This window comes from Pogona vitticeps, chromosome 4 (assembly GCF_051106095.1).
Source record: "Pogona vitticeps strain Pit_001003342236 chromosome 4, PviZW2.1, whole genome shotgun sequence".
Lineage (NCBI taxonomy): Eukaryota > Metazoa > Chordata > Lepidosauria > Squamata > Agamidae > Pogona > Pogona vitticeps.
Genome location: NC_135786.1, coordinates 4,271,537 through 4,287,561, shown reverse-complemented (window position 1 = coordinate 4,287,561; position 16,025 = coordinate 4,271,537). Strand labels below are relative to the sequence as shown.

Genomic DNA, 16,025 nt, shown 5'->3' with positions numbered 1-16,025 from the left:
TGACTTAAAATTAGGGGGATTTTCTCAATGGTGAGACCTGTCCGGCAGTGGAGCAGACGGCCTCACTGGGCGGTCGATGCTCCTTTGGTTTGGCCTAGATGACCCTTCAAATCCCTTCTCAGTTTACAATTCCAGGTTTCTATGATTCTATAATAAGACAGAGAGAAACCTCCAGGAACCCCTTCCAAAGGGCTCCCAAATCTGGACGGGCTACACCCTTGGAACGTCTCATAAGAACAGGAGTCTCTGTCACATGCTCCGTTCTGAGGACCATCTGAGTCCATGGAATGAAAACCAGACCAGACACTCAGAGTTCCCATCAGAGATCAACTGCCCAAGTACCATGTATTCTCAAAGGCTTTCCCAGCCGGGATCTGATGGTTGTTGTGGGTCTTTCGGGCTCTTTGGCCGTGTTCTGAAGGTTGTTCTTCCTGATGTTTCACCAGTCTCTGTGGCCGACATCTTTAGAGGACTGGAGCAGGAACTCTGTCCATGCTACAAACAATATTCAGACCTACCACAAAAAAATACAACAAATGTTACAGTCAGCAAAGGACAAACGGGACCCTCTCACCACTGCAGGAGTAGACCAGATACCTTGCAGTTGTGGCCAGGTATATATTGGAACCACAAAATGCAGCATCTGCTCCAGAATCAAAGAACATGAGAGACACTTCAGACTGAAACAACTGGAAAAATCGGCAGTAGCTGAACCTACCGTGAAACAAGCTGAACATGAAATTTCTATTTCAAAATACTGAAGTACTGGACAACACCAGCAATCATTACGTTAGACTGCACAGGGAAGCCACTGAAATCCATAAACATCAGCATAGCTTCAACAAAAAAGAAGAAAGTCTGAAACTGAACAAGGCCTGGCTTCCAGCGTGGGAAAATACAGCCTGCAGAAGGTCAACGAACTCTACTCAGCCACAAGGACCAGGGATCATTGCACAAAAAAGACCAGCTAAAGACAACCACAGTGACAGATAATCTCTCCCACTTATCGCAACAATACATCCACAACAAAAACACGCTGATCACCCTATCTCCTGAAAAGGACAAAAGCTGTTCCCACAACTATCCAACAAACAGCAACAGAGCATGGACAGAGTTCATACTCCAGTCCTCTGAAGATGCCGGCCACAGAGACTGCTGAAACGTCAGGAAGAACAACCTTCAAAACACAGCCAAAGAGCCCGAAAAACCCACAACGACCATGCCCAAGTACCCTTTGGTCTCTCTGTTGTGCAAGAAGACTTTGGATTAAGATGGGACGTAGGGGTCAACATGGGATGGTGGCCAAGAGAAGTCAATTCCATGATACGACAAGTTCTTCTTCTAGGTGAAGGATGTCAAGAAGAAGACAAGGTCATCCATGTGGGAGACTTAGAGAGTCGTGTCCATTTGTCTGCAAGACCTGCGTCCACCTCCAGCGCTTGCGTCTATGACAGAACCAGGCGAGTGGTCATTTTGGCGTTGCTTTAGAGGGAAATAGATGTACAGTCCGGGGGGGGGGAGGGAGGAAGGTAAGATTGCTGTGAGAAAGCTCACAGAATGATGGGACACGGTGTTCTTCTAGTCCTTCAACAAGTTAGGAGTTCCTGCCTGCCACTGGATCAAATATTCTGTCCAGGTGCTTTGGGGACATACTTTCTCGTCTACTGTGAGTCCTCTGGGTTAGGTTGGCTACGTGTCCACATTAACAGAGAACTGCCCTCTCTTTGAAGAGCTGGCAGGAAGAGTCCTTTTCTGGAAGGTCTTCCCTACTCGAAGGACCAGCCAACCCAATTTAAACCCTGATTTAATAGAAAGGACCAAAAAAAGGGGGGGGGGGGTAGACGAGCGATTCCGAAGTGGCCCATCATCCACAGTGAGAAGCAGAACTTAGGCAGCGGGTTCGGCAGGTCTAGACCAGCTAATCCCATTCTTCCTCACTCGGGCAAGCTGGACTGGGCTTCTTAAATTGCAAAAAAAACATTTCTGATCATCCAGCTGTCCCTATCAACCAGCAGGTGTAGTTTTATGCAAATTGGTATCTCTCTCTCTCTCTCTTTTTTTTTGGTCTCCTTTTTTCGGGCATGACATGTCAGTGGCTACTGTATTTGGGGGAGCGTTTCTACGTTTTAAAGCAGGAAGTAAGAGCCACAGCGCTACAGTGCTGCACCGTTGGTGCACTTTCAAGAGAATGCCAAGATATCTGGGCCAGTAGCCGTGGGGATCTTGGGCCTGGGAGATGCTGGGTGCTGCAGATTGCAAGGGTGGGGGGAAGAAACCTTTCTTTTCTCTTGCTTCGAGCATATGGGAAAGAAAGGTAAGGCATACCATGCAACAGCTTGAACAGGATGGGAAAAAACAGCCAGGGGTTAAAAACCAGAGTAACTGCGGAAGGAGCTCAACCTCGGGAGTCTTTCTCTCCTTTAGGGTGCCCTCTGCTGGACGGCTTGGTGCATTGCTCCCCCCAAGGACATTCCCTTTGCTTTTGGTGCTAAGTCACCATTTGAGGATCTGATTTTTTCTTCTTCCTTTGTTTCTTCTCCCTTTTCTCTTTCTTTTTGTTTTCTTTCTTCTCTGAAAGACAAAAGCAGAATGGATGGACACAGAATCATGGCAGTTGTAATTGAACACATTGCCAGGTAGGGAAAGGCAAACCTAGCCAAAAAACAAAACAAAACCTTTGAGCCCAAAGTAGCTTTCTGATTTCTGAGCTTTCAGAGGAGCTCAGCCTGTACAGTGGTGCCTCGCTAGACAGTTACCCCGCATGACAGGTTTTTTTTGCTAAACATTGACTTTTTGCGATCACTATAGTGATTCGCAAAACAGTAATTCCTATGGGGGAATTTTGCTGGACAATGTTTGGTCCCTGCTTCGCAAACCGATTTTCGCTAGACGACGATTTTGACAGCTCCCTCCGCGCTCGCAAAACGGGTGTTTTCGGGACCTAAGCTTCAGCTGATCGGCAGTTCGCAAAGCGGCTTTCCTATGGCCGATCTTTGCTAGACAACGATGATTCTTCCCCATTGGAACGCATTAAACAGGTTTCAATGCATTCCAATGGGGAAATGCTTTTCGCTAGACGATGATTTCGCTAAACAGCGATTTCAGTGGAACGGATTATCATCGTCTAGCGAGGCACCACTGTGTTTTAGCGATTTGTGTATCTGTTTGGAAAATTCTCCCACACCAGGCTGTTCAAGTATAAGAAAAATAAATGTAGGTTTTAAAAAACAACCCAACACCTGATGGCCACAGATGCCCAGCTTAACAATAATGGAGAACAGACTGAAGCGATTTGACTGACAGGTTTTCCCTGGGGAGGCTGAGCCCCCGTTTTCCCAGGCCTAACACCCGAGACCCTTGATCTGAAAATACCAAAAGATTAACCAGGAAGCTTCTGCTTGTCACTCATGTGTTCCAGTCCTAGGAAGTAACAGCCTCTTAGGAACAAAGCAGGCTTTTCACAGACTCCCATGTTAGCTGCCCTTCCCTCTTCAATTTTTTTTTTTTACACAAACTCAAATCGGCATCAGGATATTGCCAGCTGCAACACACAAATAGAGGGAAGGAGCACAGAGGTTGCAGAAGGCTGCCGGCAAGCTGGAGCAAGTTCAAAGGGGGGGGGGTGACCAGGAGGTTCAGGGGGTTGGAAACCAAGCCCTGTGGGGATGGACTGAAAGAAATGTGCATGCTTAGCCTTGAGAGAAGAAGGCGGAGGGGAGAGAGGAGAGCACTCTTCAAAGACTTGAAAGGCTGTCCTCCAGAGGAGGGGCAGGATCTGTTCTCCATCATCCCAGAGTGGAGGACACACAACAGTGGGCTCAAGTTAAAGGAAGCTGGATTTTGGTTGAATATTGGGGAAAACTTCTTAATTGTTGGAGTAGTATGACAAGGCTCTCTTGAGAGTCCCCTGGACTGCAAGGAGAGCAAACCTGTCCATTCTGAAGGAAGTCAAGCCTGAGTGCCCCCTGGAAGGACAGATCATGAAGCTGAGGCTCCAATACTTTGGCTGTCTCATGAGAAGAGAAGACTCCTTGGAAAAGACCCTGATGTTGGGAAAGTGTGAAGGCAGGAGGAGAAGGGGACGACAGAGGACGAGATGGCTGGACAGGGTCATCAAAGTGACCAACATGACTTTGACCCAACCCCGGGAGGCAGTGGAAGACGAGAGGGCCTGGCGTGCTCTGGTCCAGGGGGTCACGAAGAGTCAGACATGACTTGATGACACAACGACACCAAATGACTAGGGAACCCGTGACCTCATGGGGAGGCAGTGAGGACTCCAACGCTGGAGGTCTTCAAGAGAAAATTGGACCACCATCTGGGAGATCTGCTTTGATTTGGATTCCTGCCTTGAGCAGTGGGTTGGACTTGATGGCCTTCAAGGCCCCTTCCAACTTCACTATTGTATGATCTCTTATGTGCAGGATGAAAAGAACCTGGGGTTAAAACAGTGAAAGGGGACAGAATTCCAAGTAAGGCCAGTATCCTGCATTGTACTTTGACCGCAGAAGCTGCCACGGTGATCTTATAAAGAGTGAGCGGTGGTTCTGGTCACACATGGCCAGCCAGGATCATGGGGCAGCTTGGGCAGGTGATCCTGAGATAAGATTCAGGCCAGCTTTCTGGACTCAGCCATCCTACCTGCAGGGAGAGTCCTGGGCTCACCTTCTGTGACAAACACAGCAAGCCAGTTTGCAAACTCTGGGAGGTATAGGACACTTCTCCTGTGACAATCAGATGCTTTCAGCCCTTAAGGCAGAAGAAAGCAAAGTAGGATCAAACACAGCCCCATAGAACCTAGGGGGAACCCCCAACAGCTCTGCCCCCCCCTTTTAAAAAAAACTTCCTTTGAGAAATCCCCTTGAGTTTGTAGGGGCAATGTTTGGTTTTGAGGGGCCACCCTGTATCCCCTCACAAAAAAATTTACATTAAAAAAACCAAAACTGTGTTTTGTCCATTAGGAGGTGTAAGAAGGTCTTTCTCACTTTCTAAAAGCCAAGTTGGGTTTGTTTTGTTTTAAAAACAGATTTTGCAGGTAGAGTTTTTGGGAGCTGATGCACTGCTCTGAGGTTTAGGAATGGGCACGTGGGGCCCCCAGAACCTCTGGCGCTTGCTCCTATTTTTCTAATCGTAGAAACATTGAAAAGTGTTGTTGGAAGGGTCCTCTTAAGGCCATCCAGTCCAACCCCCTGCTCAAGGCAGGAATCCAAATACAAGGAGATGTGCCAGGTGGTGGTCTAAGTTTCTCCTGAAGGCCTTCAGCACTGGAGCACTCGCCACCTCTCGAGGTCATGGGTTCTATTGTCGTACCGCTCTAACAGTTAGGATGTTTTTTTCCTGAGATTCAACTGAAATTGGGCTTCCTTTCACTTGAGCCCATGGTTGCGTCTCCTGCACTCTGGGAGGATCAAGGACGGATCTTGCCCCTCCTCTGGATGACTTCAATAATATGCATTCTGCAAGATACAGTTGAACCCAGACAGATCTGTTCTTTTGGGTGGGCGATTCTCAAACCACGGTGGTGTGCCTTCAGCTGCCCCACGGGAGTGTACTGGGATTTTAGCAAAGATATGTGTAACTTGGGAAAATATTTGGTATTAAAGTTGGAGCCCCATATCCATGGGCAGTCGATTCCAAGAGTACCCCCTGCAGAGGCTGGGGGAAAAAAAATGCAATTTATAGCCTCACAGGGAACCCAGTGGGTTGTTCCTCCTGAATCCTGCTTCTTGCCCAAGACTTACCTCCAGGGCAGTGCTTCTTCATGCGGCATTTCCTGGACTCGCTGAGCACGGGGCATGCGGCGGGATCCTCTTTGCTGTTCCTGAGAGCCTCTTGCACCCTCACCGTGGAGCCCCACCGGCAGCCGCACGTCCGCCCTTGGTTGCTGCAGGGGCTCCAGTTGCTCCACGGGCCCCGCTCGCATTGTTCTGGCAAGGATGAGGGGGTGGGAAGAGGAAAGCCGCCTTTAGGCCCTGCAAGGGTAGCATCCGGCTCTATTCCAAACCACAACAGGAGACATTTCTTTCCCCCCTTTTTTTCAACCTTCCATTCCAGAACCACCACCACTACACCGCCAACATGGCCACGGATAACCAAAAAGCCCAGAATTTCCCCCAGCTCCGATTCGTCTGGCTAGGATAGTTTATATGACTCTGACTGGCAGCATCTTGACACATTCCCTGGTGGAGAAAGCTGTTTTCCATCATCCACAACACCCTGTCCACCATTCTTTAACAACGCCACTTGTGAGCCCCCAGCATTCTGGCCTTCACAGACCACACACTCCCCCATTTTTTAAAAGGGCTTTTCTAAAATCTTAGATTGCCTGCTGGGCTAAGTAAACACCAACCCCCACTTCCTTCTAGTCTAGGGAGTCTTTGATGCAATTTAGCTGTGTTTTCCCCTTCACAGATGGCTGCCTTCTCGTGGCGAAGGGGCTTTAGTCATTCAGAGAAGCTAAGGGGTATGCCGTGCAGGGCCACCCAAGACGGGCAACAGGTCATAGTGGAGAGTTCTGGCTAAACACAATCCACCTGGAGCAGGAACTGACAAGCCACTCCAGGATCTTTGCAAAGAAAACTCCATGGACAGAAACAAAAGGCTAAAAGATATGACGCTGGAAGATGAGCCCTTCAGGTCAGAAGGCGTCCAACATGCTACTGAGGAAGAGCAGAGGACAAGTACAAGTAGCTCCAGAGCTAATGAAGTGGTTGGGCCAAAGCCGAAAGGACGCTCAGCTGTGGACATGCCTGGAAGTGAAAGGAAAGTCCAATGCTGCAAAGAAAAATACTGCATAGGAACCTGGAATGTAAGATCGTAATCGTTACCTGGAATGTAACCTCGGGAAGCTGGATGTGGTCAAACAGGAGATGGCAAGAATAAACATCGACATCCTGGGCATCAGTGAACTAAAATGGACAGGAATGGGCGAATTCAGCTCAGATGATTATCATATCTACTATTGTGGGCAAGAATCCCATAGAAAAAATGGAGTAGCCCTCATTGTCTACAAAAAAGTGGGAAACGCTGTACTGGGATACAATCTCAAAAATGATAGAATGATGTCAGACCATTCAACATCACAGTAATCCAAGTTTATGCACCAACCAGCAATGTTGAAGAGACTAAAATTGACCAATTTTATGAAGATTTACAACACCTTCTAGAACTGACACCAAAGAAAGATGTTCTTGACATTATAGGGGACCGGAATGCTAAAGTAGGGAGCCAAGAGATAAAAGGAATAACAGGGAAGTTTGGCCTTGGAGTTCAGAACGAAGCAGGACAAAGGCTAATAGAGTTTTGTCAAGAAAACAAGCTGGTCATCACAAACACTCTTTTCCAACAACACAAGAGGCGGCTCTATACATGGAAATCACCAGATGGGCAATACTGAAATCACATTGATTATATTCTCTGCAGCCAAAGATGGAGAAGCTCTATACAGTCAGCAAAAACAAGACTTGGAGCTGATTGTGGCTCTGATCATCAGCTTCTTATAGCAAAACTCAAGCTTAAACTGAAGACAGTAGGAAAAACCACTGGGCTAGTCAAGTATAATCTAAACCAAATCCCTTATGAATACACAGTGGAAGTGAAGAACAGATTTAAGGAACTAGATTTGGTGGACAGAGTGCCTGAAGAACTTTGGATAGAGGCTTGTAACATTGTCCAGGAGGCAGCAACAAAAACCATCCCAAAGAAAAGGAAATGCAAGAAAGCAAAGTAGCTGTCCAACGAGGCCTTAGAAATAGCAGAGAGGAGAAGGGAAACAAAATGCAAGGGAGATAGGGAAAGTTACAGAAAATTGAATGCAGACTTCCAAAGAATAGCAAGGAGAGACAAGAGGGCCTTCTTAAATGAACGATGTAAAGAAATAGAGGAAAATAATAGAAAAGGAAAAACCAGAGATCTGTTCAAGAAAATTGGAGATATTAGAGGAACATTTTGTGCAAAGATGGACATGATAAAGGACAAAAATGGGAGGGACCTCATAGAAGCAGAAGAAATCAAGAAGAAGTGGAAAGAATACAGAAAGGAATTATACCAGAAAGATCTGGGACAACCCAGATACAGTAGTGTGGTTGCTGACCTTGAGCCAGACATCCTGGAGAGCAAAGTCAAGTGTGCCTTAGAAAGCCTGGCTAATAACAAGGCCAGTGGAAGTGATGGTATTCCAGTTGAACTATTTAAAATCATAAAAGATGATGCTGTTAAGGTGTTACACTCGATATGCCTGAAAGTTTGGAAAACTCAGCACTGGCCAGAGGACTGGAAAAGATCAGTCTACATCCCAATCCCAAAGAAGGGCAGTGCCAAAAAATGCTCCAACTACTGTACAATTGCACTCATTTCACACACTAGGAAGGTTATGCTCAAAATCCTCCAAGGCAGGCTTCAGCAGTATGTGGACCGAGAAGCCCCAGAAGTACAAGCTGGATTTCGAAGGGGCAAAGGAACTAGAGACCAAATTGCTAACATGCGCTGGATTATGTTTCCAGGAAAACATCATTTTCTGCATCATTAACTATGTAAAAGCCTTTGACTGTGTGGACCACAGCAAACTATGGCAAGTTCTTAAAGAAATGGGAGTGCCTCACCACCTTATCCATCTCCTGAGAAATCTACACGTGGGACAGGAAGCAAGAGTTAGAACTGGATATGGAACAACTGATTGGTTCAAAATTGGGAAAGGAGTACGACAAGGCTGTACTGTATATTGTCTCCGTGCTTATTTAACTTATTTGCAGAATACATCATGTGAAAGGCTGGACTGGAGGAACCCCAAGCCGGAATCAAGATTGCTAGAAGAAATTTCAATAACCTCAGATATGCAGATGATACCACTCTGATGGCAGAAAGTGAGGAGGAATTAAAGAACCTCTTAATGAGGGTGAAAGAGGAGGGTGCCAAAATGGTCTGAAGCTCAACATCAAAAAAACTAAGATCATGGCCACTGGTCCCATCACCTCCTGGCAAATAGAAGGGGAAGATATGGAGGCAGTGACAGATTTTATTTTCCTGGGCTTCATGATCACTGCAGATGGTGACAGCAGCCACGAAATTAAAAGGCGTCTGCTTCTTGGGAGGAAAGCGATGACAAACCTCGACAGCATTTTAAAAAGCAGAGACATCACCTTGCTTACAAAGGTCCGCATAGTCAAAGCTATGGTTTTTCCAGTAGTGATGTACGGAAGTGAGAGCTGGACCATAAAGAAAGAAGGACCGCCGAAGAATTGATGCCTTTGAATTGTGGTGCTGGAGGAGACTCTTGAGAGTCCCCTGGACTGCAAGGAGAACAAACCTATCCATTCTGAAGGAAATCAACCCTGAGTGCTCACTGGAAGGACAGATCCTGAAGCGGAGGCTCCAAGACTTTGGCCATCTCATGAGAAGAGAAGATTCTCTGGAAAAGACCCTGATGCTGGGAAAGTGTGAAGGCAAGAGGAGAAGGAGACGACAGAGGACGAGATGGCTGGACGGTGTCATCGAAGTGACCAACATGAATTTGACCAAACTCCGGGAGGCTGTGGAAGACAGGAGGGCCTGGCGTGCTCTGGTCCATGGGGTCACAAAGAGTCACAAAGTACTGGCACCTCAACTTCAGGATCTGTCCTTCCAGTGAGCACTCAGGATTGATTGCCTTCAGAACGGATAGGTTTGTTCTCCTTGCAGTCCAGGGGACTCTCAAGAGTCTCCTCCAGCACCACAATTCAAAAGCATCAATTCTTTGACAGTCAGCCTTCTTTATGGTCTAGCTCTCACTTCCATACATCAATGACAGGCTATCTTCACATATATTTGGACCGTGACTCACAGCTCTCAAATACTGTCAGCCTTAGAGAGCAGGATTCTCCTGTGCCAGCGATTCAACATGCTTAGGAGCCCCATTATGGTACGACTCTTCCTGCTCCTTACCTTAAATTATACTGCTGAAATTAAGAAAGCTTGACATAACCAGGAGTAGGCACTGTTGTATCAAGGCTGAGCCCTCCTTTTTGTTGTGGAGCTTAAAATAAATTCCTGGGCTTGGAAATCTTTAATTCTTTCTCATTAATTGATGCCTTTTCACAAAGGTTTGGTTGGTGGAACCCAGTGGCTATTTTTTAAAAAGGACATCCCAATATAATGATATTTATAACTCATGTTTAAACTAGGAATGGAATAACCCTGTAGTATTTTTAAATTCTTGTTGATTTAGGCTGCCTTGACAGAATGGAAACTCAAGAGGTCCTTCCTGATCAAGGAGTTCTAAAACACATCAGATTTCTCGCTTCCGTTTGAGAACAAAACAGTCTCTTCTCTTCCAAGGTCTGTGTAATTCACTCAAAATGTCTGTAGTTGACCTTTCCCATTGAAAAATAAAGTAGATAGATAGATAGATAGATAGATAGATAGATAGATAGATAGATAGATAGATAGATAGATAGATAGATAGATAGATAGATAGATAGATAGATAGATAGATAGATAGATAGATAGATAGATAGATAGATAGATAGATAGATAGATAGATAGATATGCAGACCCCAGCAATCAGCTAGTCCTTCTGCGCATGCTCTTCATATATCAGATTTTTGCACAAAAATGAGGCACTTTTGAGCAAAAGATCCGTCTTCCAAATATGAGGACTTGATATCAAAACACTATTATGACACTAGTTTGAAGCATGGTTATGTCTAATGGATTGGTTTGTCTCTAGGCTAATTAAGTATTTTATTTTATTTATTTATTTATTTATTTTATTTCTATCCCGCCTATCTGATCATATTAGACCACTCTAGGCGGCTAGAGTGTCCAAAAAGAGAGGGACCACCTTGTTCACTGGGAAGCAGATTTTATAAATTAATATTTTGTCCCATTGATCCTTCTTCTAGTTTAAAGACCGGTTGGCCTCCATGGGCCACCTTTAAAGAGGTCGCTTGCTTAGACGTGGGAATGATTTTTGTCAAAGTGCTGCCTGTGTAGGAATCGGCTGGAAACGGTTCCAAACTGATGCACTTTGAGGGTCAAATATTTCCTAAAGTTTGTCTGCAACAAGTAAATGAATTCAATGCTCCTTCTGCAGTGGAAGTTTAAATAAATAAATAAATACGCCTGCATGCCCAAGGGTCAAAGTCTACCCGCATAGCTTACCTTGGCATTCCCGGGTACTCTGCTGGGCCATGGTGTCTGGCGGACAGGAGCTGAAGCACTTGCCTTTGTACAGATAAAATTGCTCTTTGCATTTCATGCAGAAGTCTTTGCTGAAGCAGCTTTCACAGCTGGGTGACCGGCATTCTGCAAAGGAGACCGAGAAACGAGCGTCAGTGCCCAGCGGGACAGGAGGATGGCCAGCAGAAGGCTCGGAGTTCCTTGCTAAAAAGGCAACTTTTCCAAGTTTTGCCATTTCGTAAGTTTAAACACTCATCTGGTCTTGTTTTACATTTCTAATATATCACATTTTGTGGCTCCTGACATTGGCTCCAGATTACATCTGCTGTTTTGCTGTTTCATATTACCATTGCTATATTTTTAATGGTTTTTGTAGATTATGTTAGCGTCTTTGAGAAACTGCACGGAAAGGAATGGTAGGCACCGGCCTGCAATCCTGTTGCACAGCTCTGCCTGCACAGCAGGGATGATGTCACTGGCAATGGCAACTGGCTGCTCATTAAAGGATTCCCTTTATGATTTTTGGGGTGTGCACAGCTCATAACACAATGTGATTAAGTGGCATGCACTCTGAAATGGCACGGAAAAAAAATCTTTCATCAATGGCCATCTGCTGCTACCAATAATGTCACTGCTCTTCTGTAGTAAGGCAGACCCTGCCCAGCTGGGTTTCAGCCAGTCTCTCTGTAGTACAGAATTGTAGAAAGTCACTGGCTGAAATCCTGCTGAGTACGTGAGCATATCTGGAGGTGATGCCATCTGCTCATAAAGCTACTCCTAAATTTAATTCAGCTGAAAACCCCTTCAGGTTCCAAGGCTCTTTAGGGATGCCTTTTGACCTGGGTAGGTGGGTACATCCATCATGTGATTGCCAGGAAAAGGAGCGAACCAGCCCCTCGCCAACCTGGACCAAACTGTGGGACAGTAGCCTGATTAGTTGCACCCTAAATCAAAGGAGGAGCACGGTGGCAATGCAGGTTAAACTACAGAAGCCTCTGTGCTGCAAGGTCAGAAGACCAGCCATCGTAAGATCGAATCCACGCGACGGAGTGAGCTCCCGTCGCTTGTCCCAGCTCCTGCCAACCTAGCCATTCCAAAGCATGTAAAATGCAAAATGTGAGTAGATAAAGAGGTACCACCTCGGTGGGAAGGCCACGGCGTTCCATGTCTAGTCGTGCTGGCCACGTGACCATGGAAACGGTCTTTGGACAAATGCTGGCTCTACGGCTTGGAGACAGGGATGAGCACCACGCCCTAGAGTCCAACACGACTGGACAAATTTACCTTTACCTAAATCAAATGAAGGTCAATGAGGAGGTGCATCATCAAAACCCATATGTTTGTCCTCAGGCACTTACTAATGCATCGGTTGACCTCTTGGCCTCGGACTCCGAAGTAGCCCGGCGGACAGGAGTGGACACAGGCCCCATATTGGCGTATCCCGTCCCTCCAGATGAGCAGGAAGAGCCTCTGCTGGCAGGAGATACACCCGTTGTCCTCCGAGCACATGATGCAGCCGGTGCAGTTCTCAAATAGGGCGGCGCCCACTGGAAGACAAAGGGGAGCCGAGATGCCACTTAGCAACGGGCAAGGGGAAAGTAGCAAGAGCAAACCTTTGGCACCAGGTTCCTCTAACTTTGTTTTTTTTAAAAAAGGCAAGATGCATTGTGGCTCATTTTCAACACTAATCTTCTGGCAAATGGGCAGCTGACCCATCTTTTGCTGTCTGAAGCAAAAGCCAAGATGGTATCCATGTACAGGAGCTGAACAGTCAGGCAGCCAAACCTTCCTTCTGCATTGGCAGCCTCTACCGCCCCTGAGACCAGCCGAGCACCTTAGATTGGCTCAAGACAGACGATGTCTGTTCTCTGAGACAGTGGTGCCCAACCTTGGGTCCCCCGATGTTCTTGAACTGCAACTCCCAGAAGCCTTCACCACTAGCTTTTGCTGGCCAGGATTTCTGGGAGTTGTCATCGAAGGACTTCTGGGGACCCAAAATTGGGAACCGTTGATTTAAGACTCTGCCACGACTGTCCACCTTCCAGGAAATGGTACCCAAGGAAGACGGTAGGGCCGGCCAGAGCCAAATCCGTTGTTAGCTCTTTGGAGAGAGTGTGGAAACGTGCCATAATTATCAATCATTAGAGCAAAATGTAATTCGTTAATGTTAAACCCTTAAGGAGATTTAGTAAGCATTATCAATTTGTTAATTATCAATCATTAGAGCAAAATGTAATTCGTTAATGTTAAACCCTTAAGGAAATTTAGTAAGCATTATCAATTTGTTAATTAGCTTGCTGAACGGTTAGAATGACTAAAAATGACCCATGATGGATTAAAAGAAGGAGAAACGTTAACTGTTATTTAAAAATAATATTGTTGGTGTTTAAAAATTAAAATGTGAAAGTAGAGATGGGCACAAACTGTCAGTTCGGCGGTGCCGGTTTGTGTCGCGGCTGAACAAGTTGCTGTCCTCTGGCAAGCCCCCACTCAGAGGTGGCACCCAGAGGAGGCAGGGCAGGGAATCCAGGGTGCCACCTCTGAGCGGGAGTCTGCTGGGGGAGGCAGGGCTTTGAAGGGCTGAACCTCTGTTCAGTCACGAAACAAACTGCGACACACTGTGAAAATGGTGGTTCGTGTCTACCTCTATGTAAAAGTAATTGTTGGTGTTTTTTAAAAAAAGTTTATTTATTTATTTATTTATTTACAATTTTGGGTTAGGAATTCCTTTTCAAGAATCATCTTTGAAACAAATCAGGAAGCTTCCATTTCAGTGGGTTCAAAATGTAAACCTGCACATGCTGTATTTCTTCCTTTAAAAAACGTAGTCGGATTTTAAAAAAGAAGAGCTAGCAAACAGATTCTTTGTCTTCCAGCAAAAGCGTCAAAGCGTCCGGCTACCTCGCAAGGAGGAGCAGGAGCGGGATGGTTCCTACATACGGGAATGTAGAAGCCACTGGCAAACCCGGAATGGGAATTGAGGTCGGGGACAACGAGAACGCTGAGCTGTGAGCTTCTCAGCTGAAGTGATATCAATTCCTTCCACGTAAGACATTCAGCCCTGAGCCTACAATTACACCACTTCACCTTTACAGATACTCCTGGGAAGTCTGGAAGCAGAACATAAGGGCATTAACACTCTCCCATTTATGCCTCACCCCACACATTCGGTGTGCATCAATCTGTCAGAGTTTTATTTGCAACCTCGCAGGCTGCCTATAGTTTGTGTGACTGGGATCGACTTTCCTGGGCTGGAGTGAGTGTCTATTTATCCAGCACTAGCCAATAGTTCCTTCCAGGCTTTGAATTCAAAGAGAACCCCACCTCTCTGATGAGTGTTGTTTCCCCCCTCTCTATAGTCTGTTGGTGGCAGTTGTTTGTTTGCTGTTGATCTGTTTGTTTGGTTGCTAAGCATGTGTGCAGTAGAGAAAGCAGCATACAGAAGTCTGTAATTTCAAGTCACTGTAAGTACAGAAATGGTTTTACTCTTTCTCCTACAATGTCTCAGAGTGAGTTATTGAGACTTTGAGTGCCAGTTAATGAGAAAAGGGTGGTCTTTGGAGAACTTGGAGCTATTTTCTCCTTTGAGTCTCTACACTTCTACTGTACAGCAAAAAAGGAATTTTACCAGAAATTCAAAACTCTGCAGCACAAACATGTACAGGGGTCAATGGGCAGGATCCTAGTGTGTAATTAAGTGCAGAAACTGCTACAAGCATCTGATCAAGTGCAGGTCACGTTCCTGGCCTAGTGCGAGTGATAACCTCTGTCAAATCAGCACGACAGCTTCCACAGCATCATGAATCACAAGCCGCTTGAGGACACATAACTGCATCAAACCATTTTAGAAATGGTTTGATGGCTGGAATGATTCTAAGCAATTGAACAAGATTTTAAAAATATATTTAAAAATCTGTTAGCCCCCCACCAACAGAATGGGACGATGATAGGATGACAGCACCCCACTTGATGCAAAAATGAGGCGTCAGCTGGTCCTCTATATTTGGACCCATCGCTATATCCTGTGGCAGGGAATTATGGCGACTAAAATATTTACATCTTTTTCTCTGCTCTGAATCTCCCACCCTTCAGCACCCGCTCCTAATATTATAAGAGTGGCAGGAAAGCTCCTCCATCTTCCATTTTTCTGTATTATGCACCTGTTTTATGCTCCTCTAACTTAAAAAAAAAGCTTTTATATGTTGTGACTGTTCTTTGCATGGGAATCGGTTCACTACAGTTGACCTTCTCTTCTTCTTTTCCAGCGTGTTTAAATACACCCCAGACCTAATTTGGCACAGGCCTTTGAATGCGAACCACCGCTCTTACTAGGCTTCTTCCTTGATTCATAACAGAGTGCGGCACAATTTAAAATTATGGGCATATATGAAATTCAGGGAATTTTTGTTAAAAAATTAAAATGTTAAGATACCTGGCCTATTTTTGACCAGAAGCAGGCTACTTCAAGAGCATTATCTCGGCCGTTGGCTAGATCTTCTTGTGTACACGTGGTGAGGCATAAATTGCATACACAGAAGTGCTGCCTGGATTGAATTTCTCCACAATCACAGAACAATTGTCCTGTATCCAAGTAGACCCACTTTACTTGATCATGTTTTGATCTTCATACTTTGCTTCAAAGTCTACCGAGTGGCTTCCAGAAGGTTCCAGCCAGAATCTTGTCCTGATGGGAGACACTCTTCAGCATTCATCCTTTCGGCCGGGTATGTTGCTTTCGTTCTCTCTAAATTTAGCATGGCCTCTTCTGGTTTAATATTTAGAGCTCGAGGGAGTGCCGAAAACTTTCCCTTGATTTAGGGGATCGGTATCCGCAGTGCTGTCTTAGCTTATTTCGTTCATTATTTTCTCGC

At 45.7% G+C, this 16,025-nt stretch overlaps 1 protein-coding gene across 1 annotated transcript; it reads right to left on the bottom strand.

Annotated features, from left to right (window-relative positions):
• Positions 1 to 1,386: 1,386 nt before the first annotated feature.
• RSPO4 (R-spondin 4) lies at positions 1,387 to 12,870 on the bottom strand. Its single transcript, XM_072996649.2, has 4 exons — positions 12,513 to 12,870; positions 11,137 to 11,280; positions 5,742 to 5,927; positions 1,387 to 2,571 (listed from the first exon to the last, which is right to left on the bottom strand). Exons 1-4 carry the CDS (start codon positions 12,868 to 12,870, stop codon positions 2,489 to 2,491), a joined length of 771 nt encoding a protein of 256 aa, XP_072852750.2. The 3' UTR covers positions 1,387 to 2,488.
• Positions 12,871 to 16,025: the final 3,155 nt, after the last annotated feature.

Bases quoted from the DNA above. Each gene is read 5' to 3' on its own strand.
- RSPO4 (XM_072996649.2), bottom strand. From the start codon at position 12,870: ATGGGTCAGCTGCCCATTTGCCAGAAGATTAGTGTTGAAAATGAGCCA. The intron at 11,281-12,512 runs GTAAGTGCCTGA...TCTCCTTTGCAG, and splicing joins AGAGGTCAACCGATGCATTA to AATGCCGGTCACCCAGCTGT. The intron at 5,928-11,136 runs GTAAGCTATGCG...CATCCTTGCCAG, and splicing joins GAGTACCCGGGAATGCCAAG to AACAATGCGAGCGGGGCCCG.